The following is a 21,536-nucleotide window of genomic DNA, read 5'->3' on the forward strand; positions in this document are numbered from 1 at the left end:
TATTTGCAGACATAACAGAGCTGGGAGCAACTGCTATCGTTCACTAGCGGTGGAGACGTACTGGAAATGGAGAAAATCCTGGGTCTGCATTGTATTTCCTGATAAATTCCAGTTTCCCTGCCACCATGATGGAAAGCAAGGTGAGATTTGATGAATGAAATTGAGTCTCACTGTGAAACAGAGCAACAGCTTTGAAGAGCTGCCAGATTTCAGCAAAGGTGAATAAAAAAGAAAGAGACATTTCAGAATAAGCTGCCTTTCCTCTCTTCAGAAACAAATCACCTTCTTGTAACTTACCTTCTCAGGTGAGAATCCATCCTTCACAGAACAGGAGACAGGCTGTGCAGCAGAGCCAGTTGATAGATGTTAAAAGACAAACCACCAAAAGGCAAATATATGTCTTTGGAAAACAGTATTAAGTAACATTTTAAAGAATGGCCACACATCATATTCACACAGATGCCAACAGGAAGCACAGCTCAGGAAAAGAAAAGCTTTCAGATAATCTCTACCCATTAGGAAGGCAAAACCTCAACATCACTGACACATCTTAACTCATTTTCAGCTGTCACCCTGCTCACATTTGATGCTGTACCATGTATATGTTTCATACTTCAGCACAGACTTTTATCAAGAGGTTTATTCACTGAAAGGTGCAAAATCCATGAAAAAAAGCTCACTACTATTAATATTTCATGTCTCACATACTTATCATATCCAGGGGACAGTGGTCTAAAGTGGGAATTTTCAAAAATGCTCCGCACTGGTGACACAGGGCTGCTGGAGCCAGTAGTAAAATGTTGAGTATCAGTGTGCACAAAGTGATGTGTTTCTGCATGCTTGTGCCTCTAAGTAGACCAGAATTTAGGCCATTTTGTAAAGGATTGCAAGCTGTGGTCACAGACCCCAAGTTGTCTTTCTCCTCTAGGTCCTCCAGCTGAGGTCTTCTGCCCACAGCCACCAGCAATGCTAGTTGCAGTGTAACCAAGTTGGAAAAAAATACACTACGTTGTGGCAGTGTATAAATGTGATTTTGTACAGCATTTGTAAGAAAAAATTCTGAGGAAAGATCTTTTTTCCTGTCTACCCTGGAAAAGGATTCTCATCTTGTTGTAAAACATGCCCTTATTTGGATACTTTTCCAGCCTTTTGCTAAGAAAACCCAACAACACCTGAACACTTGATATCTATCAGCTGTGTTTGGGTCCTAGCAAGGAACACCTGGACCTGAAACATTAGCAGCAGGTGCCACTAATTGAATACTTACTGCCTAAACACCTGCCAAAAAGAAAAAAGGACAAGAAAAGGAGTGCATGTGGTAAAGAAGAAAAAAAGAATCAGTGTAGTCAACTCGGAAAAGTTCTGGGGGGAGAAGTGAAATTTCACAAAGGAGATTACCGAATATGCGCAGTCAGGTTTACTAAAATGGATCTTTTCAGTGTAAATAGTGATTTCGCTCTCTGGCAGGACTTGGGCTGAAGAACAGGATTGCTCTTGAAGTAATTCTGTAAAATGCAATGACATTGTGGGAGTTCACCTCGATAGGGCTGGATATTTAGCTGACGCACCACTCAATTCCTCATTTTCACAGAGCTTGTGAGGAATTTCAGCTGCAGGAAATGCACTGGTTGAGCTTTAGTTTCTTTAGCTCAAGTGTGCTGCTGCACAGCTCTAGGAGTGGGAAGGGGACAAGGGCTCGTTTGTGGAGCTGGAGGTCTGGGTGGGCACATGCAGGCATGTTTGCCCTCCTTCATTACACCTAAACACACCTGTCTCTAGTTCTCTCTGTGATCATGAAGATGCTTCTCAGCTGGTGAGGCAGGTCAGGTGTGCTGGTGCCTGGACACAAGGCAGAACGCAGTCAGTTTTTGTGCTGAGGGGATGTGGACCACAACCAGACCGTCAGGGATGGCGCTTTGAAGGCCTTTCTCCCCAGACTCCGGGGTCCTGCCTCAGCGGAGCTGGGTCTGCCTTGGTGAGAAATCTTTCTGTGGGGAAGGTGGGAGACCATGGCTGAGGTTCTGGTGTGGGTGGGTGCACTCAGGGAGCATGTTAGAGGTGTTTCAGTGTTGTTTTTTGGGCCTCAAGGAAATGGATGGGAAGGCAGAGTTGCTGCCCCAGCAGCACCAGATCAAAATAGACTGAGATATGACAAAGTATAAGGGCAATGTGTTTTACAGCCAAGAGAAGACTCTGCGAGCTTATTTATGCTTAAAAATCAGAGAGGGGCAAGCCTAAAGACCCTGCTGATATCAGATCAGAGCGTATGCAGGCCTTCAGAGCAACCACAAACACGTTTCTCCCTTCTAAGGCTCGTTATCCTAATATAGAAAGCTCCCGGAGATAACACTGTGCTGGGCATACAGTAGAGCCTATGCTCCAGGCACAGGGAGTAAGTGTTGAGGCAAGAAATGACTTTTTCCTGGCATGACCCACTAAGATTGAGCTGGAATGGCAATTAGAAGTTGAAGTGCTCATTTAATGTCAGTGATGTGTAAACTACGTTGCCATTGTTATTTTAGTGCTGATTTACATAATTGGCATACCCTGAAGTCACACTGCACGAACTTTCAGTTCATGCTAAAGACTTGCAGGAAGTCATAAAATTAAACATTATCTGCGCTGGAATGCAACTGAAAAATAACTCAACTGTTGAGGGATTTCACCTTGCTTGGTGTCCCCTCTCTCCCACCGTGTGTGCGGTGGCGAGTGAAAATCAGGTTAGCGAGTGTTGGGAGCTGTTGGCATGAAGGAGTTTTAGCAGCTCTTTAATTACGCTGGTGCAGTTCTGGGGTGGTTTGTTTCGCTGGTATGTACCTGCCTGGGTGAGCTCCTCATCCTGCAGGGACATTTCATGAGAATTGCTGGAGTTGTGATAGGGAAGCCAGGGGAAGAACCTCCACAAGAGGAATTATTCCACTTAGCCCCAGTGTGCGGAATTCCCGTCTCAAAACGGTGTTCTTCCTACACTAAAATGTTGTAAGATGGAGGGAAAAGGCCGCTCCCAAAGGAGGAGCTGGTAATGGAGCTGTCTCAGTTGTTATTGCTTTAAGTCCTCCTCCGCAGTAATTCAAGGTGTCACAGGCTGGCTGTGCCTTTTGCAAATGAAGCCCCTGAGAGATGTTGGGAAGAGGAGGTGGAGCACAGAGCGCTTACCTTGCCGGGAGGGCAGCAGGACCCCGGCTAATGATGGTGTGCCGATGGCTTTGGCTTTGATGAGGACCCTAAATTAGTAGGTATTGCATACCTATGCAAGGGCCTGGCCCTACCGCAGAGTCCAGGCAGACAAACAAAGAGATGGGGCAGAGGGCTCAGCCCTGCTCGCGAATTACTCGTTGTATCACATTTGCCAGGGCAGGGATCGAGGGATGCAGTTGGGATTGGAAGTCCAATCGCGCTGGGCACGGACCTGCCTTCTCCACCCGTGCCAGCGCTGTCCTGCTCTACGGGCGATGCCACGATCTGCCGAGGCTGCAGCCGGGCAGCACCGGCGTGGGCACGGATGGGCACGAGTGGGCCCCGGCCCCGCGGGGAGCGCGGCTCAGCCCCGGGCCAGGTGCGGGCCCGCGGGCGGGCGGTTCGCGCCGGGGTTGCCGTTCCGGGCCGCGCGCTCGCCGCCGTTCCACCACTGGAGGGCAGCCACATCTTAAAAAAACCACCCAGCCCAACCCCTCCGCCGCCCGCACGGGGCTGAGCCCGCATCGGATGCGCCGCGGCAGCGCTGCGGGAGGAGACTTCTCCCGAGTCCGGGCACTTCTCTTTCGGAGAGGAGAGCGAGGAAACCCCCAGATTTCCAGCTCTCGCCCCGGGCTCGGGCAGCTGGCTCCACACTCTGGTAGGGGGAGAAAAATACATAAGTACATATATGTATTTTTAAAGTAGTTCTAAAGCACCGGGATTCTCCCGGTACCTTACGTGACCTCCGCACCTTACCACCCCGTCAGCCCGGGGCACGGCGCTAATCCGATTTGCGGCGGCGGAGCGCTCGGGCTGTACAATGGGTCATTGTTCGACCCGGCCCGGTCCCGCTCCGCCACTGCCGCCCGGAGCGGGACACAGCACCGGGCGGGCCGGGGGTCTTTCTGCATCGGATCAGCCGCCGGTACCACAGTTTAACGGGACGGCCGCCCGCCCCATCCCTCGCCCGGGCGGCACTGCGACCCGGGCGCGGGCGGCAGCCGCGGCGAGGGAGGGAGCGGGCGAGGGAGGAGGGAGGGAAGGAGCGAGGGAGGGAGGCGGCGTCTCCTTTAAAAGCCGTGCGGGGCCGCAGCCCGCTCCCACAGGGCGGCTGTGATTGGCGCGGGCCCCCGAGCCTCCGGGGTCGTGACATCGCCGCGCAACAAAAAGCCCCGGCGGCGGCGGCGGGCGGCCACCCCCGGCCATGGTGCGGTGCGGGGCCGGCGGGGAGCCCGGCGCGGTGCCCTAGCGCAGCCGCTCCACGCGGGACGGCGGCGGGCGGCTCCCCACCCCTTCCCCCCCCCTCCCCTTTTATTTACCCTCCTCCCTCCTTTTTCCTTTCTTTTTTAAGGGAGCAGGGACAAGTCAAGCTTCATCTTGATGTTGCTGCGGGAGTCTCGTTAAATGTCCATCTGTCTGATGAGCGTGATGCAAAGGACATTTTTGAAAAGGAGCCTTTTAACTCCGTAGACACGTAGGGACCCATTCACGGGCAGGCACACACACGCGAGGAGGAAGAAGAAGAAGAAGCAACTTCACGATCGCTGCTTTTAAAAGGGAGAAGCTTTTTCCCTGGCTGGGACTTGCCTTCTGCCTCCTCAACCAGCTGCTAAAAGTATGTTTCCGAGGCGGACTGCACTTCAGGGAACTTCTATTTTCTGCTCGGCAGCTGTAGAGGAGCAGCAGCGAAGTTTGGAGTAACACCAAGTGATGCGGGAAAAACACCCCGAGAGCAGAACACCCTCCTGCAGACACAACCCCTGCTGCTGCACACAGGTATAGCTCCGGCGGTCGCAGATCCGCTGAAAGCCTTCTCCGCAGGATGACTCCGTGGGCCACGGTGGAGGTGCTAGCGCTCTGGAAGAGAGAGAGAGGGGGGACGGGACACTAATCATAACTATTATTACTATTATAATAATCCAGCCCAAAGTTTCACGGGGAGAATGTCATCCTGTGGGTTTGGCTAAGGACGTAGCAGGATATGTATTTTCCTCCTTCCCCTTCTTCCACTCCGCCGAGGCAAAGTAGCTCTCCTTTTCCCTCCGCTGAGGGAAGCCGCTGCCCCGCCGCGGGGGAAGCGGAGCCGGCCCCGAGCCCCCGCGGCTCGGCTCAGCGGGGTGTGTGAGGGAAGCCCGGGGGTCGGGACGGGAGCATAGCGGGGAGCTGGCTTTGCTAGGCAGCCAGCGCCTTCCCTTCCCGGTGAGCGGTGCCGGCCGGGCGGCGGGAGGCCCGGCGCACACCTGCGCCCCGGCGGTGCCCCCGGCCGCGTCCCCTCCTCCCTTTCACCTCCGCGCTCCTTTGTTGCGGAGCGCCCGGCTCCGCTCCCCTGTCCCGCCTCGCTCCCTTTGATCTCCTGCCACGGGGATTTCGGTGCCGCTGCGCACCTGAAGCGGCCCCTCGGGGGGATCCGCCGGCCGGTCCGCGGCGGGGGCTCCGCCGGCCATGGCCCGGCGCCGGGCTGGGTCCCACCTGCGGACCGTCCCCGCCCGTGCCCCCCCTCCCCCGGCGCGGTGTCCGCGCTGACTGGCTCCCATCGCCTCCTCCTCCGCGCAGGTTGATCATGGTTGCCGTGACCCGCTCGCTCCTGGCGCTGCTGCTCTGCCAGGCGCTGCTGGGCGGCGCGGCCGGGCTCATGCCGGAGGTGGGTCGGCGGCGCTTCAGCGAGCCGGGCCGCGCCGCCTCGGCCGCGCAGCGCCCCGAGGACCTGCTCAGCGAGTTCGAGCTGCGCCTGCTCCACATGTTCGGGCTGAAGCGGCGGCCCAGCCCCGGCAAGGACGTCGTCATCCCGCCCTACATGCTGGACCTCTACCGCCTGCACGCGGGGCAGCAGCTGGGGCAGCCGGCAGCGCTGGGATTCCCCCTAGAGCGGGCGGCCAGCCGCGCCAACACCGTCCGCAGCTTCCACCACGAAGGTACGGGCGGGCGGGGGCTCCGCGGGTTGCGGGAGCGCAGGGGAGGGGGAGGGCAGGGCCGGAGGAGGAGCGGGGGGCGGATTCCTCCCGCCGGCACCGCGGGGTTCGCGCAGTGCCTCTCCCGGCCGGGTGCGCTGCCCGACGGGCTCTGCTGCGGAGCTCTTGCTCCCCTCTGAAGGGCCGATTCCCTTCACGCCGCTCTCCGTCCGCCGGGGCGCTCCCGGTTTATTTTGAGTTTTCCCGCTAAATCAGCGCGACTCTGCGTTAAGCGTTCCCACAGATCGCTGCTCTCCTGCGAGGCTAGAAAGGCTCCCTAATGCGCGGCTGAGCCGGGCCGCTGCGGAGGTTTCTAATCCTTGTCTAATCCCCGTGAGAGATCAATGAAACCATCAATCGCGACATCCTCGGGGGCTGCCGTCGAGGAGCTCTGCAGCCAGACCCGCCTGGGCTGGCAGTGCCCAGGCTGGCCAAAGCCCGTGGCCGCGCTCGGCTCTCACCTGCGAGGCCTCCCCGCCCGCGGCCCCCGGGCAGCGATTCTCCGGGGCAGACCCTCACCCAGCGGCCGGGGGCGTTTCCCGCTGCCGCAGCCGGAGCAGCGGCTGCGGCATTCCAGGCCCGCGGAGCCGGTGGGGCGCGTGTCGCTCACGTGCTTTTTTGGGAAGCGTTCCCCCAGGTTGTAATTGCTCCTGGCTGCGGCTCTCCGGTGCTGCCATGCAGCGGCCCCGCTGCAAAAGTAATGAAAACGCAGCCTCCCCCTGCTTTTAGAGTGAAACTGTGTCAAGGGAAGATATTAATTAGTTTTTAAGTTTTAAAAGAGGTGGCCTCTGAGAAGTGGATGTGCTGTTTAGTGGAAAGCCTTATCGTGAGGAAGATGAATGGTGAAATCTAACCTCTCCTCATCCACGATTTCCTACGCGGGGAGTAGAAACCTGGCCGCTAATGGGAGAAAGCCAGCACATGAGTCATTCATATTAAACCTAAGGACTGGGGACGAGGGGCTGAGGGAGAGAAGAGTTGAAGGGCAAAGTTGATAATGTTTAGGCAAATGCAAAAATCTGCCGTATGAAGCAGTCATACGATTACAGCAAAAGCTGATTTTGTTAGAAAATCGGAGGTAAAAGTTTTACAAAATTTAGAAGAAAATCACTGTGGCTCATTTTTTTTTCACTGAGTTCTCCCTGCACTAGTGACTTCTTGAGAGCAGAAGTTTGTCTTGTGACCATTCAAAATATTTGCATATTAGTAAATACTGGTCTGGTCTTGAAATACCATGAGGCTGAGTTTTACCTTATGCAAAAAGTTGTACTCCATTCAAAGGGGAATGGTTACACGACTAAGAATTGCTAACAGCAGTTATGGCTTCTGCTTAGAAAGTGGGGTTTTTTTCTCTTCAGTGTGTTTAGCACCAGAATTAAAAACCATGAGAGAGTTTTTTTTGGGTGGAATACTTTTAACTTTTCAATGTCTGTAGCAACAATGTATTTAGCAACTCTAGGTATATTGTACTCCTTCTGAAGCTCTGTTCAGTTATTACTCAAAGGTGGGAACATCCTGGAGTTTAGCGACTCCTTGAATGTTTGGTTTTGGTGGTTTTATAAACTTCTTGTTTGGAGGTGACTTTGTTTCATTATCTCTTTTCCATCCACCCCTATTTCAGCAGTTGAACCTTCCTGCTGGTTTTTTGTGGCCCTTTTGGTAAATACTGGGGCGTGCTTTGTAAAGTACCGTTATGGGTGCTGAGTTCACCATCTCTAATTACAGACACAAAAGTCCACACATGAAGATTTGTAGGTCACCTAAATTGCAGAATAGTGTTTTTCAGAATGGAATTTAAGGGGGTTTAAGATGTTAGAGCTGTATTCTCAAGAAAAAATCGGAAGTGCAGCAGTTACCCAAAGTCCTCCACCAGTTTTAATGATTCCCCAGTAGCTGTAGTGCTTGAGATTTTCATTCATGTCCTTGAATTCCAAATTAATGCCGTATATTTCTTGCTTCTGGTGATAACTACCTGGAAGGCAAGGGCCACCAGGAGCCAATCCAAATGTGTAACAATGAGTGAAGCATTTTTGACTCCATGCTGTACATGCTTGCATAAACAAACTAACAAGGGAGACAGTATTTTCTGCCTGAAAGTCTTTCAGGTCTGGTGTGTCACATGTGGTAGCTGTCATTTGAAAGCTGCCATCAGCAGATAGTGTTAAGGGACTTGATATTTTTTGTCTCAGTTTCTGATTTTTTCCTTTTTCCTCTGTTTTTTTATTTTCCCTGTTTAATCGAATTAGAAGTTTTGGAAGAACTGCCAGAAACGAGTGGGAAAACAACACGGCGTTTCTTCTTTAATTTAACTTCCATCCCTCATGAGGAGTCTATCACCTCAGCCGAACTCCAGATTTTTCGGAAACAGGTGCACGGAGCCTTTGAGAACAACAGCAGCTACCATCACCGTATTAATATTTATGAAATTATAAAGCCAGCCACAGCCACCTCTAAGGACCCTGTCACAAGACTTTTGGACACCAGGTTGGTGCATCATAATGCAAGTAAATGGGAAAGTTTTGATGTAACGCCAGCTGTTTTGAGGTGGATTGCACATGGACAACCTAATCATGGGTTTGTGGTAGAGGTGGTTCACTTGGACAAAGAGAACAGTGCCTCCAAGAGGCACGTTAGGATTAGCAGGTCTTTACATCAGGATGAAGATAGCTGGTCTCAGCTGAGGCCGTTGTTAGTGACGTTTGGGCATGATGGCAAGGGACACCCGCTCCATAAACGAGAAAAGCGTCAAGCGAAACACAAACAGCGTAAACGCCACAAATACAGTTGCAAACGGCATCCGTTGTATGTGGACTTCAATGATGTGGGGTGGAATGACTGGATTGTTGCCCCGCCAGGGTATAGTGCCTTTTACTGCCACGGGGAATGTCCTTTTCCACTGGCAGATCATCTAAACTCAACAAACCATGCCATTGTCCAGACTTTGGTCAATTCAGTGAATTCCAAAATCCCCAAGGCTTGCTGTGTGCCGACAGAACTGAGTGCTATTTCCATGCTCTACCTTGATGAAAATGAAAAAGTTGTATTAAAGAACTATCAAGATATGGTTGTGGAGGGTTGTGGGTGCCGCTAACACAGCAAATATATTAGACAAATGCAAAAAAAAAAAAAAAAAAGTAGCTGACACTTTAATATTTCCCAATGAAGACTTTATTTATGTAATGAAATGGAAAGAAAAAAAACACAACTATTTTGAAAATATATTTATGTCTACGAAAAAGTTGGGAAAACAAATATTTTAATCAGAGAAATATTCCTTTAAAGATTTTAAATGTATTTTAGTTGTACATTTTATATGGGTTTAACCCCAGCACATGAAGTATAATGGTCAGATTCTTATTTTGTATTTATTTACTATTATAACCACTTTTTAGAAGAATAGCTAATTTGTATTTATATGTAATCAAAAAAGAAAAAAATATAGGGTTTGTACATAATTTTCCAAAATTGTAGCTGTTTCAATTGTGTGTATTTAAGTTGAAAAGAATACATGGAAGGTTACTATGGCAAAGTGCATAGCACATTTGCTTTCTGCTGTGCTACTGTTAAGGTCACAAGTTCAAGTCCAGAAAAAAGTGGATAATCCACTCTGCTGACTTTCAAGATTATATTGTACAATTCTCAGGAATGCTGCAGGGTGGGCTGTCCAGTCCATGAGAACTGGCATCCTCTTTAGGTGGAACATTTGGATAAGAACCAGACGTTGCTGATCTAGTATAAATACTGCTATTCCCAACTAATTTGCAGTGTGAATATAAGGGCCAATAGAAATCCGATGGGAGGTGGGGGTGGGGGAAGATTGAATCCTTTCGAGACCTACAGAAAAGTGAATGTTTGATGTTTCCTTTAAAAGTCCTTCCTTTAAAAGTCCTGGCCAAATATAAAATAATAAAAACTAAAATGTCATGCTTTTTTTTTTTGTGATTACCTATGCTAAAGAGGAATACTTACCTAATTTGTACCGGCCCTTGTCTCTAACAGTTGGAAAAGCCTTGCATACTTCCTCACCTCAGATGAGAGCTCACTTCTGTGGAGTGTTACAGTGAAATTAATCTGCACTTTTTGCCCTACATACAGCAAGCTGTTGTCATATGCAGCCTCCTCTCTACCCTCAGCTGATGGTTTTGCTGTTTGGCAGATTAGTGTCTCTTCATTTCCAGAGTTTTGTGTTAGAAACCTTTTTTTTTTTCCTCCCTCCCAAGTGTTTCAATCTATTTTGGATAATAAACCACAGAATACTGATATTTCTTTCTGAGAAGTCCTGTCTGTAAGTAAAAAAATAGTTCACTTATGCAGTCATCACAAGAGCAACTTGTGTTTGCATCATCTTACTGGTTTTTAAATCCTTCATGTAAGGGGCAAAGTGTGATTTGCAGTAGGCAAACAGCATTAAAGCTGATGCTGATTGTGCCTGTTGTGTGTTCCCCAGCTGGTGTGGCAGGCAGAGCCTGGGGGTGTTGTGTGGAAGTTGTGCTGAAATAGGAGGGCAGGAAAGGAGTTTCAGTGGCTTCTTGGTCATCCCCTCGAGTTCTGCTGTGGGTCCAGTTCTGGATTTGGTGAGCTGAGGCTGCACTTCCTGAAGCCACGTGTGCAATGGGCCCTGTAGGAACCTCTCTAAGTCAGCTGTGGGAATCTCTGATTTGGGCCTCCTCATGTTCTGCTAATGAACCCCTCTTTTTCTCTCCTGGCCCTTCCCAAACTCCTCCTTTTTCACCAGAATCATCTGGGTTGCAGTGATGGTACTAACTAGATGGGTTGATCAGAAAGGCTAAGTTGATCAGTTAAGGCTAAGAAAGTCTTAGAGGTCCTTTTGTAGAACACTCCTTTACTGCTGTTCATCACAAAAGGCAGAGGGTACAGAGGATAGGAGAGAAAAACTAATTAGCTGTTGGCTGCTTCCATTTTTTCCTTGTGAGCTTAAAAATCTCTTAGGCTGTAAGGTTCTGTGGTGAGATAAAACTGATGTATTTCTTTGTACCAGCAGTATTTTTAACTGCTGTCAGAACAATCCAGCACTCTGCAGTTGGGCTCTGCTTAATTTTGAGAGGTCGCTGATGTTGGTCATGGTGATACTGCATAGTAGCCTGTGGGTTGGCTGAGTGGACAATCTCCAGGTGCTTTTACAAAACACTAGTGCTGTTTTGGTGGCTGATGTTTTTAGGGATGAGGCATCACATGTGCAGGAGTTTGGTTTGCCTTTTGCTTCTTGCCAGCTCTGTGGTGCTGGATGAGTTTGTGGCTGTTGCTTTGGCAAGGTTGTCAGTGCTGCAGTGGAGGTTCAGCAAGGATTCAGTGTCTGTGAAGTGTGGCTGTGCAGTCAAGTCAGAGCTGTGTTACTGTACCGTAAAACCTAAGCTTGATAAAGCTGACAAGTGCTGAAAATTTCATGATGAGCATGAAAGGTGTGATCCCAACCCTGTGAAATTGGTAAAGAACCCACAGCACTTCTAACCAGACCTTCAGCTCCAGTGTTGCAAAGCTGAAGTCTCACAGCTCTTTCCAGTGTAACGAGACTGAGGGAAGCTCTTTACAGAGTGGTGACTGCTTTACTTCTCCTGTAAGGCATGAGAACACATTGATGCTAATTTTGTTGCCAAAAAATTGGCTACAGCACTTGTCTATGCATGAGCAGGAGCTGGCTCACGGCGTGGTGCCGCGTTCCTTGCACAGGCAAACCTCCTGGTTCTTGACAAGGAATTGCATCCCTAGTAAAATATACTGGAAGGCCAATGGATCATTGTAAATTTATTAAGACAGACTCTTGTAAGCATTTCTATACCTGCTTAGTATTAGCCACAGAATCATCAGTTCCATACTGATTTTGAGGAGGAAATATGCAGGTGTCAAGCTCAGCACATCAATAAATTTCTGCGTAAGTGGTTTTGTAGTGTACCTTTAAATCCTTAACCTTAACCTCACTCTCCAGGCTGGAGACATGAGAGTGCTGCACTAAAGACTTTGTTTAGGACTTAAAATAAAAGAAGCAGAACAGACTTCCACAGATGAGTAGTAGGAAGTTTTCCTAGAGATCAGCTGGGTTCCTGAGTTCTAGGTAGGGTTGATGGTCAGACAGCCTTTCTGAAAGGTCTGGGCTTTCTGGCATCTTTTGAAAGTCTGGTAATGACTGCTAAATAATGCTGAATACTAAAGGTATGCTGTTACCACAGCACACTAGTACTTATTTTAGTTCTTTAGTGCTTATTAGTATTATAGTGCTCTAGAAGGAGAAAAAGCAAAACATTTTGAAGGCAAAACTGCCTTTGTTACCCTATAGCTCCTAAATGTTTTGCTTCTAGGCACTTATATCATCTGTATAGGCAGAGATTGTGATAGATAATGTCACCCTTTGTGCATTTCAGATAAGCATCTCTCTAAACACAAATGTGATCAGCATGTCTCCTTGTCCTTTTGAGACTCAGTAGCAGCTTTGTCGAGTGACTTGATAATTTTTGCGCAAAATTCAGTTGGACTTCTGAGGTCAGCAGCATGTAGAGGAGGATCTTCAGTTGAGGTAAGCTCTCCCGAGAGCATTGGCCATTCCCAGTGGGCAGGGGCTGCTCTGCTGGGCTCCCCTGGGCTCACCACAGCCAGGCGTAGACCCCTGCCCTGCCCTGCCCACCCGGGGCAACAACCTGCTCCCCCTGCCAGGCAGGCGAGGCTCAGAGAGGAACGTGGTTTGTTGTACTCTCAGCTGTGGAGGAGCAGCTCATCCACACTGTGTTTGTATCAGACCCACTGCACCACACTATTAGCAGAGGATCATTATTGAGCTGTTTTGTTGTATGGTTATTCCTAAGTTGTTGATTTTTGGGGTGTTTTTTTATTGATTTCAGGAGGCAGCTAATTGCCATATGGCAGCTTGATGTTAACGTTTTATGAAGATCAGGAAACAAAAGTTTATGAAACAAAAGCTTTTGTATAGTAACTGCAGAATTTCAAGAACTGTTTTATACTTCCTGACAGTGCAGGTCTGGCTTAATGGTTTGTTTTTATTGCTTAAGAGTGTAAACCTTTCTTTAGCTGATGTGTGGAAATTATATCCTCATCCCGCATTACGCATTTCTCATTGCTCATTACTCATTCCTGCTTTCATTGCTGCCATCTGTAATCAGAGCTTTACTGTTTCAACTGCATACAAAATGCTCCTATCCTTTGCACAGTAAGATACTTTTCCTTAGCATTCACGCAACTTTTCAAAAAGAAAAGATAAAGGGGGGGGCAAAGGGAAAAAAAAAGGGGAGGGGTGGGTAAACCCTACTCTGTCTATATTGTTTTTCTCTGTTTTGGGTGGAGTCTGTGTTAGATTTTGGTTGCTAGATGGTTTCTGTAGTAACAAGCAGAGTAAAATCCAAGCCTGAAAAGGCTCTTTTAAAGGTGCCATATCTTGCCTGAAGTATTATTTATCTAATTATGGATATGGAATGTTTAGCTTCTCCTTTATATGAAGGCAACCCCTTTTGGGAGGGCAGACTGCTGCTATAGAACTCAATATGCTGTGATCTTAAAAGGGGACAACCACAAATCTTGTTCCCGATTGCCTTAAACGGCTGAAAATAATAACAAAACAGCCAATTACATGCATTTTTAAAAATTGCTACAGGCACAGACCACTTTGTTTTTTAGTTACATAGGAAAGGAACAAGAACCTAGGTTCAGAAGGACCCTTGGATTGTACATGTTAGTGGAGTAAGGAAGGTGTTGGATACAAGCAACAGGGGTTTGTTTTGTTAGACTGCTGTGGACAAGGAAAAAAATCCCAGCTCCTTCAGAATATGACTTTGCTGAACTCCAAAATTTTTTTGTTTATTTCTCCAAAGAGGTTTTGCAGGTGTGTGAGAAAGTAGGCACACACATGGTTACTGCTTTTGCCTTGCATAGGCACAAAAAGAATTCTAGAAGTATTTTAAGATTATTACTTTCCTGTCTCTGCAGTACTAATCCTTCATTGCCTGTATTCCTGACGGCCTTGCCTGCAACAAACAGTAACGGTTTCCTAAGGTGGAGTTTCCTTTTTTTGGAATCTTGTCACCTGTCAGTGCCCTCCAGGATTTAGCAACTTTCTGTCCATGAGAAATGGTCACTTAGAAAAACAGGTACACTGGGTTTGTCCTGGTTCTGTGTCCTTTGCAGAGACAACTTTGTCCCAGCCTTCAGCAGGAATCTTAGTTTGGTCTGGGGGTGTGCACCCACTGGGCACAGCAGGGACACCCCATAACAGCAGGGACTGGGTGGAACTTGCCAGAAATATGAGGGCCAGAGCTCATTTCCATCTGTATTTCCATAGTGCTGTGGAGGCGCTTGGCTGGAGTACCTGCCTGGGCTTGTGTGGCTTTCCACAGAGCAGCAGAGGCTGAGAGCTCTTGTACCTCTCTGCACTGGCCAGGGACAGGGAGTTTGCAGTAGGCAGTCTGGCTCCTGGCTCAGGAGGGGTGGGTTTGCTCTTTGCAGTTCATTCGTGTAGGGCTTTCTGCAAAATATGCTTGGCTGCCTCCACAGACATTAGACCAGAGGTGTGCAGTGGAAGGGAGCAGATTGGGGTAGGCTTAGTTTGAAAAAAGGCAGGGATTTTCATTGGGGAAGTAGGGAAGGACCCCGCAGGCTTTTGAAGCTGAAAGTGTTAAAATCTTCGAAGGGGACTTCAGGTAGAGAGAGCAGAGCAGCGAATTCGTAACATTATGAAAGTTCAGGTTCCCACAACAGCTGGACTGAGGAAGATTTACAATTTAATGAGGCTGATAATCCCATTAGAGATTAAATTAAGAAGGTTTTTCTGGGAGATCACCAAGAAAATTATGAGTATTGTACTGTAGCTTGGCTCGTAATGCCAAGGCTGACATGTACTTCTTGCACTGCAGGACACTGTTTCATTCAGTGTGTCTCATTAAAACAAAGCCTCCAACTCCAGCAGTGTTTCACCACAAACAGAAGCAAATTATTATTATTATTTTTATTACTATTACTACTGCTATTATTACTATCATCGTCATCTTCCTGGAAACAATATGCAGATCAAAAGATGGAAATATCAATTAAATCTGCAAATCAGCACAGCTCTGCTGAGTTGGTTCTCAGACAATCCAGTTGCTTTTATTAGAGCAAATCCTCAGGAGACAGGGTGACCACGTATAAAAAATACTGTATTTAAGGTAAGGACTGACATAACTCCTGTAGCTTGGAACTTGCACAAACCACTTTTTGTGGCATCCTGCACACCCTAGTGATGGGAAAGTGTAGTATGGAGTAATGACTCTGTAACCACAGACTTCAAAAGTGTAGAATGTCTGTGGCGTGATGGAAATAGCTGTTTCCACATCAATAATATATTCACAGGCATATTGAAGCTTAATTTCAAGGCCAGTGGTGATGGGAGGAGGAAGGGTTGAAGGGCTATCTGCCTGTGGCTGCCTCAGCTTTACAGCCAGGAACAATGATTCAATTAATGATAAACTTGAATTTTGCATTTTTTCTCAGGATTTATTGATGTCTTCATAGACCAAGGGAGTTATTTACTACTTAGGAAGAGAGACAGGGTTTGTATTATTTCTTATAAGCATCACTCTGGCTTATTGTGTTAAGTGATTCTATTTTAAGGGTGGTTCTGACACAACTTTTTCTCCTGCTTGTATTTTCTCTCTTCCTTTGAATGAAAGACCTTTTACTTAAAAGCAATCTCTCACTTTTAATCTAGCTTTTTTTGTCCATTTTCATGAAGAATCCTGACTTTCTAGTTGATGTCATAATGGTAGAATGAAGGCTGTTTTGATGTCACAGTCTGCTATTGGGCCAAGTCCTAATGCACGTGGAATATATTTTCCTAGGCCTGGCACTGTAAATGAAAGGTGGGCCTAATAGCTTTAAGTGAAAAAAGGAGTGGTTTTGTTCTGCAAAGCACTGGTAGTATTGTTACTCTTTTATTCCAGTTGTTTAAATAACAAATATGTTGTCATTTTACTGCTTTCAGTGTCCAGACTTAGAGCAGGTTTACTTTAAATCTTCCCTTGCTGGAATCTCATGAGGACACCATGGAGCCTGAGATTCTTAAAAAGAAAATTTCCCCACATTCTCTGGGGAGAGGCCTCAGAATGGCACCTTGAGACTCAAAGATCAGAAGGAAAAGGAATTGAAATTCTCCTTTGCTTAACCACTAGTAGTCTTAAAATCCATCAACATTTTTAGTTGTTTAGGATTAGCAGTAACCCATGTTCTCTAGATATTATTACTGAGGGGAGGATCAAAGACTAATTGATTCCTATTTCCTGGTCTGGTGATTTTTTTTTTCCTTTTGTGTTATTTTTTGTTTTAGAAATAGTTAATGGTTAACTGCTTCTTCACGTGTTGGGCAAAGAAGTCTCCCAGGTTTGTAGATGAAAAGATTTTCATCTTTGAAAGTATAACTCAAATGTACCCTAGAGGGCAGAGTCATTTAGAGAGAGCTCCTGCACACCTGCTGGGTTACTGGTGCGTGCCCACTGCCAGGTCCTTGGAGACAGGGACCAAGCCCTGGGAAAATGGTGTTGGGAGCATGGGTGGAGCCTTCTGGCCTTTGTGAGCAGCAAAAAGTGGAGAAAACGGCCTGTGACTCTCCTGTGTGCAGGGTCTGAGAAAAAAACCCACAAACCAACAAAAATACATTAAAAAAATCAGTATTTTGCAAAGAGCTCCCTATAACCCAGAGGGCCATGCTGCTGGCAGGTGGCTTTTGCAGCTCAGGCCTGCTGGAGGGTCTGAGCCTTTTTTGAGGGTTGTTTTTAATTTTCAAATAGAAGCAGTTTAATTTTTGTTTCATATCAAGGAAAATAATCACTGTGTTGCCCTTTTCAAGAGTTTTCTCTTCTTCAGACCTGAGCCACTCAGGGGGTTACTGCCTGCTTTTCTATCTAAGTGGTGAGCAAAGTTTGTTGTCAGGTGTTTCTCCATGAGCCTGAGTGTCTGGGAAGGATCTGGGAAGGTCTTTGCAACTCCTCTCAGTTGGAATACTTCCTTCAGGGTTTCAGGCTCCATTCCTCTCTTCTTTACCTCGTGAATCTGGGGGGGAGAGCAGGGGAAAAAAGAAGGTCAAGTACTGGGACACTTTGAAGAGTGTGCCTTTACCAAGCTTTGGTTTTTCTCTCTTCCTGGAACTCTCATTACATGATCCTGGTTTTCTGAGCCAATTGTTAGCCCAAGGCCAAATCCTTAACCTTGGGCTAGATAACAAAAGCACAGCTGAGGTGATCTTGACTCCTTTAAAAAGACTGTCTGCTCTTTGATGCACTCGGAATGAGACGCATAATTCATTTTGGTTCCAAAGGTTGTTCTTAGCATGGGAAATCAGCAACCTCTGTGGTAAAAAGTCAGCGCGTTAGGGATGTGTGTGCGTGGACGTGTTTTATGTTGATCTCTGTGTTCCACTGCATTCCACGTCCTGGAGGGTGTTGGTGTGTCTAGGGAGAAGCCGAGACCAAATCCTATCTGGGAAGTTTTGCTTCACGTCTGCATCTGTTCATACCAAGGCCTGAGGACTTTGTGCCAACGATAGGAATCAGCTTTTGGAAAATGTATCTTTCTGACTTGCAGCTCTAAATGTAATTGGAGTGTATGCTGAGGAGAAATTGGGATCAAGGTTTCTAATGGATGTCAGAACTGATTTGTGAAATACGGCCCTCACCAGGGACCCCAGAGGCAAGAGTGTGGTGTCATGGAGTGCAGTGTCTGGCAGCGCTGCACAGAAACTCTTCTTTATGGTGTGGAGCCCCCTCCAACAGGTCCTTTATGAGTTTTTCCTTTGGGACAAGACTCCTCCACCATTATTCAGTTTCGCTGAAGTTTCTGTGCTGCTCTCAATAACTTTGTGGGTTTATTTTGTGCTGTAGTCTAGCAAGCCCAATGGCAAGAAACAGCATCACTGGTGCTGTAGTGTCAAGTGGGCCAGGTCACAATGAGTAGTGGAATTTAGAGGCAGGCTGACAGCAATGGGGAAGGGCTTTTGTGGGTAAAACTTAACAGGAAATGCTGCTAGTCAAATACAGCATCAGGACAAAGAGGAGTGTAGCAGTGGGGCCTCCAGACCAAGGACAGGAGAGACAGCAAACTGCTCAGCTGTGGAGCTGGAGTTGGAAAAGTCCCTTGTTGTCCCTGTGTGCTAATTCTCAAATAGCTCTTCCTGCCTCCTAAGTGTTTTGTAATGATATGTACCTTAAAGAATTTGGAGATGCCTATATGTGCTGCTGTTTATCCTGTAGGCTAGAGATAGATAGCTCCATTATATGGCATAATGACAGGTTTCATCCCTTGGTAACCAGTTTGCATGAGGACCAGGTCTGGCCAGTATTAAATTGGAAAGCAAAGATGGCTTTGTGATTAAGGTGCTGGAGTGGGACGCTGGAAATCTGGGTTCAAGTTGTGGGTCAGCCATAAACTCCCTGTGTGACCTTGAGCAATATAATTATTCTGAGACTTCAAAGGTATCTAAACAATTTGGACACCCATTTTCCAGTCATTTTAATTAACTGGGATGCTTTGAAATGCTCAGCTTTAATCTCTGTGTGCCTAGGATTCTCATTTGTAAAGCCAGGATAATAATATTTCCTTGCGCATAAGGAGGATGTGTGCGTTAGGGATTGGGAAGTGTGCAGCTGCTCAGAATGCGGCAGCTACGGGGCTTGCAAGCCTGGTGAGGGGGGAACATGTTGAGGGGTTTAAATCCAGGTGGGGGTGCTTTGTGCAGGACAAACAGCCCATTCCGTGTGGGCAGGAACTGGAGGACAGTTCCTTACGGTGATATATTACCTTCATTTTGGTTCGTGGGGGATAAATACCACTGCAAGTAAACTGCAACCAAAATATTCACTGAGAGCAACAGCTCATTTCTTCAGGATTTCATTTTGCTCCACAACAACATCTTGCTGTTTCTTTAGTATCCTGTCATTCTTTAATACTGAACATTAAACTTTTACGAGACAAAACGAGTGGTTATTAACATTTCCATATCTGGACTTCATAACAAGCCGTGCTCCCCCTTTAACATCACCTACGGTTCTGTCCCTTTGCCCACTGTTATGTGACTGTAATGAAAAGCCTGCAATCCACACAGGCAGAGGGAAGGGTTAAAAGAGCCAAGGGAGTCTTTAATTCCTTCGTTTTCTGACTTTTGTGGGTTTAATACACAATCTTAACATTCCATTAGTAAGTGGTTGCATTTTTTTCTTTTTAACCGAAGAGATTAAAGGTTCCTTCAGATTTTGCATTTTTTCGCTACTCTTTAGTCATGTCAGTTTTGTGCGCTAGGCAGGCAGGAGGTGAAAATCTGTCCTCAGTGCCCATTGGTGCTGCTCCCAGAGCTCAGTGGTGGATGTCTGGGAGCCCATAGGGGACTGCTCTTCCCTAAAGAATGGCTACCAGGGTAGGAAAATGTTTTCAAGCCCCTGGATCCTGTGTTCCTCACTGACCATTACCCAGTCAGTAAAGGGCTTTGTAAACTGCTTGCAAAACCCTGAAGTGTTATGTGCTGTCAGTACATCTGATCCTGCTCATTAGGAAATTAATCAATGTGTCGGTGGTAAATAGATGTTGAAATAAGGTTTCATATTTAAATATGAAGGAAAGAGATGGCTGCTGCTCTTAATACCTTCCCCTGAATCAGTTGCATGGATGACTTTAGTATGAATCAAGTCAGAGACCTTTTGACTCCTCTGTCCATTGGCTCCTTATCCCTGCTCTGTGGGCAAGAAAATGTGACTCTCACACTTTGTGTTAGAACTGGGCTAGGCTGGCAAGGGAGAAACTTGTTATTTATCATAACTAGCTCTCAAATCTGCCTGTCAAGATATGTTTTCCCTCTTGAAATTTGGTGTTCAAAGCAACCATGAATCAGAGTTTCTTTAATATGCTTGTGGGGTAGGTGAGCAACTATTTCTCAGTTTTATACTAAATTCTGTATTCTAAGCATCCTGGACATTGAATGGCAAATTTTGCTCTAAAACTTCACTGAAATAAGATAGTGGAAATTCTCATTGTAATTGTTGCTGGGTACTGGCAACCAAGTGTTGTAAAGGATTTGGGGTGGTAACTGCTATTTCCAAAGGTTTTCTTATTACTTGGATTTAATTTTTTACTGCAAGTGAGCTGGTGAGAAATACTGTCAAATTATTCCTTCATATATGTGCAAGCAAATACTGTTTCTAAATATTTTGCAGAATAACAACTGCTTTAGGATTAGTCAACTAAACATTTTCAGATAGCTTCACCTCCTAGAATGTGGTTATTTATCTCTGGTTATTTTAGTAGGTGCACAGTTTAGAAACAAAAGTAAACAAAACAGGAAAACATCAGGTCTAGATATGTACCAAAAGTTAAAATTAACTTAGATAAAGAAAACTGCCTTTGTATTTTCCAGGGAAAAATAATGCAATGAATTGACTGAAAAAGATAAAGAACTAAATATGGCGATTACTTTTCTTTTAGTGGCCTGATTCAGCAAAACTTTCATGTTCTTATTACCTATTTTGTACTCTTGGCCCATAAAAGACTTTTGGACAGAACTTAACGTAGTACATTGTTACAAACTGTGATATCTGCCTGATTTTATCAAAGTTCATGAACCTTTTCAGCAGCGACCTCCCTCATGCCCCTGGGGTTCTGGAGAGGGATTTATGGTTTCATGTGCAAAACAGTGTGAAACTTGGCTCTTTCACATGGCCTCAACTCTGGCAGCTCCAGGAGCTCTAAGTGAGCTCAGACCAGCTCAAGAGCAAAGCAAAGCTTTATTGAAACTCGCTGGAACTTGGACCAAGTTGCACGTTACAAAGTCTGGCCCTTAATGTCCTGTCGTTGCCTTATCATTGACATGGAGGAAATCCATCCTGCGTGGCTGGCGGTTGGGAAGACAAATTCAGGAACATTTATCAGGTGCTCCAGTGAGAATGGTGACGGTGGTGGTGTTGGAGCAGAGGTCGGTGACCCAGAGCTGTGAATGTCTGAAGAGTCGGTGTAGGGATAGGACGAGTCCCGAGCTCCTTCCCGCCAAGGAGCCAGGGCAGGCCAGTCACTGTGGCTGTCTGACAGGGTGAGTGAGTCACAGCCAAAGCAGACACTCCTTTACATCACCAGCCTTTTTTTCAGGGCCTGTGCAAACTGCAAGCTCCAACTCATACTGAAGGCCAGGTTTGCCTCATACTAACTCTCCTTTCATTCTGGTTGGGTGATTGTGAGGGGGAATTCTGCTAAAGGTCAAAAATCCTACTTGTCCCCTGATTTATAAATCACAGAGGTGCAGGCAGTATCCAGGTTCATTAAAATACTGCATCAGGTTCCTAAAGTTGTTCATCTGCAGTTTGGCAGATCCTGTCATTTTCAAAAGAATTTAAATCCCTGGCAGTCACTGGAACTGAGTGATGCTGGGGATTGGGCCCACAA

The 21,536-nt window shown here is 46.8% G+C and overlaps 1 protein-coding gene across 3 annotated transcripts in view; it reads left to right on the plus strand.

Moving 5' to 3' along the window:
- The first annotated feature begins 2,187 nt into the window (after positions 1–2,187).
- Positions 2,188–21,536, plus strand: part of BMP2 (bone morphogenetic protein 2) — a 68,968-nt gene continuing 49,619 nt past the window's right edge. Inside the window, exons 1-4 of one of the 3 annotated variants that reach the window (XM_063391469.1) lie at positions 2,188–4,384; positions 4,529–4,953; positions 5,731–6,089; positions 8,372–8,609. In XM_063391469.1, coding sequence (XP_063247539.1) covers positions 5,738–6,089; positions 8,372–8,609 — 590 coding nt within the window. In that variant the 5' untranslated portion in view covers positions 2,188–4,384; positions 4,529–4,953; positions 5,731–5,737. Of the gene's footprint in view, positions 4,385–4,528; positions 4,954–5,730; positions 6,090–8,371; positions 10,547–21,536 lie in introns of those variants that run through there. The other 2 variants (XM_063391470.1, XM_063391468.1) reach the window with 2 other exon arrangements.

The sequence above is a fragment of the Prinia subflava genome, chromosome 2 (assembly GCF_021018805.1).
Source record: "Prinia subflava isolate CZ2003 ecotype Zambia chromosome 2, Cam_Psub_1.2, whole genome shotgun sequence".
NCBI lineage: Eukaryota > Metazoa > Chordata > Aves > Passeriformes > Cisticolidae > Prinia > Prinia subflava.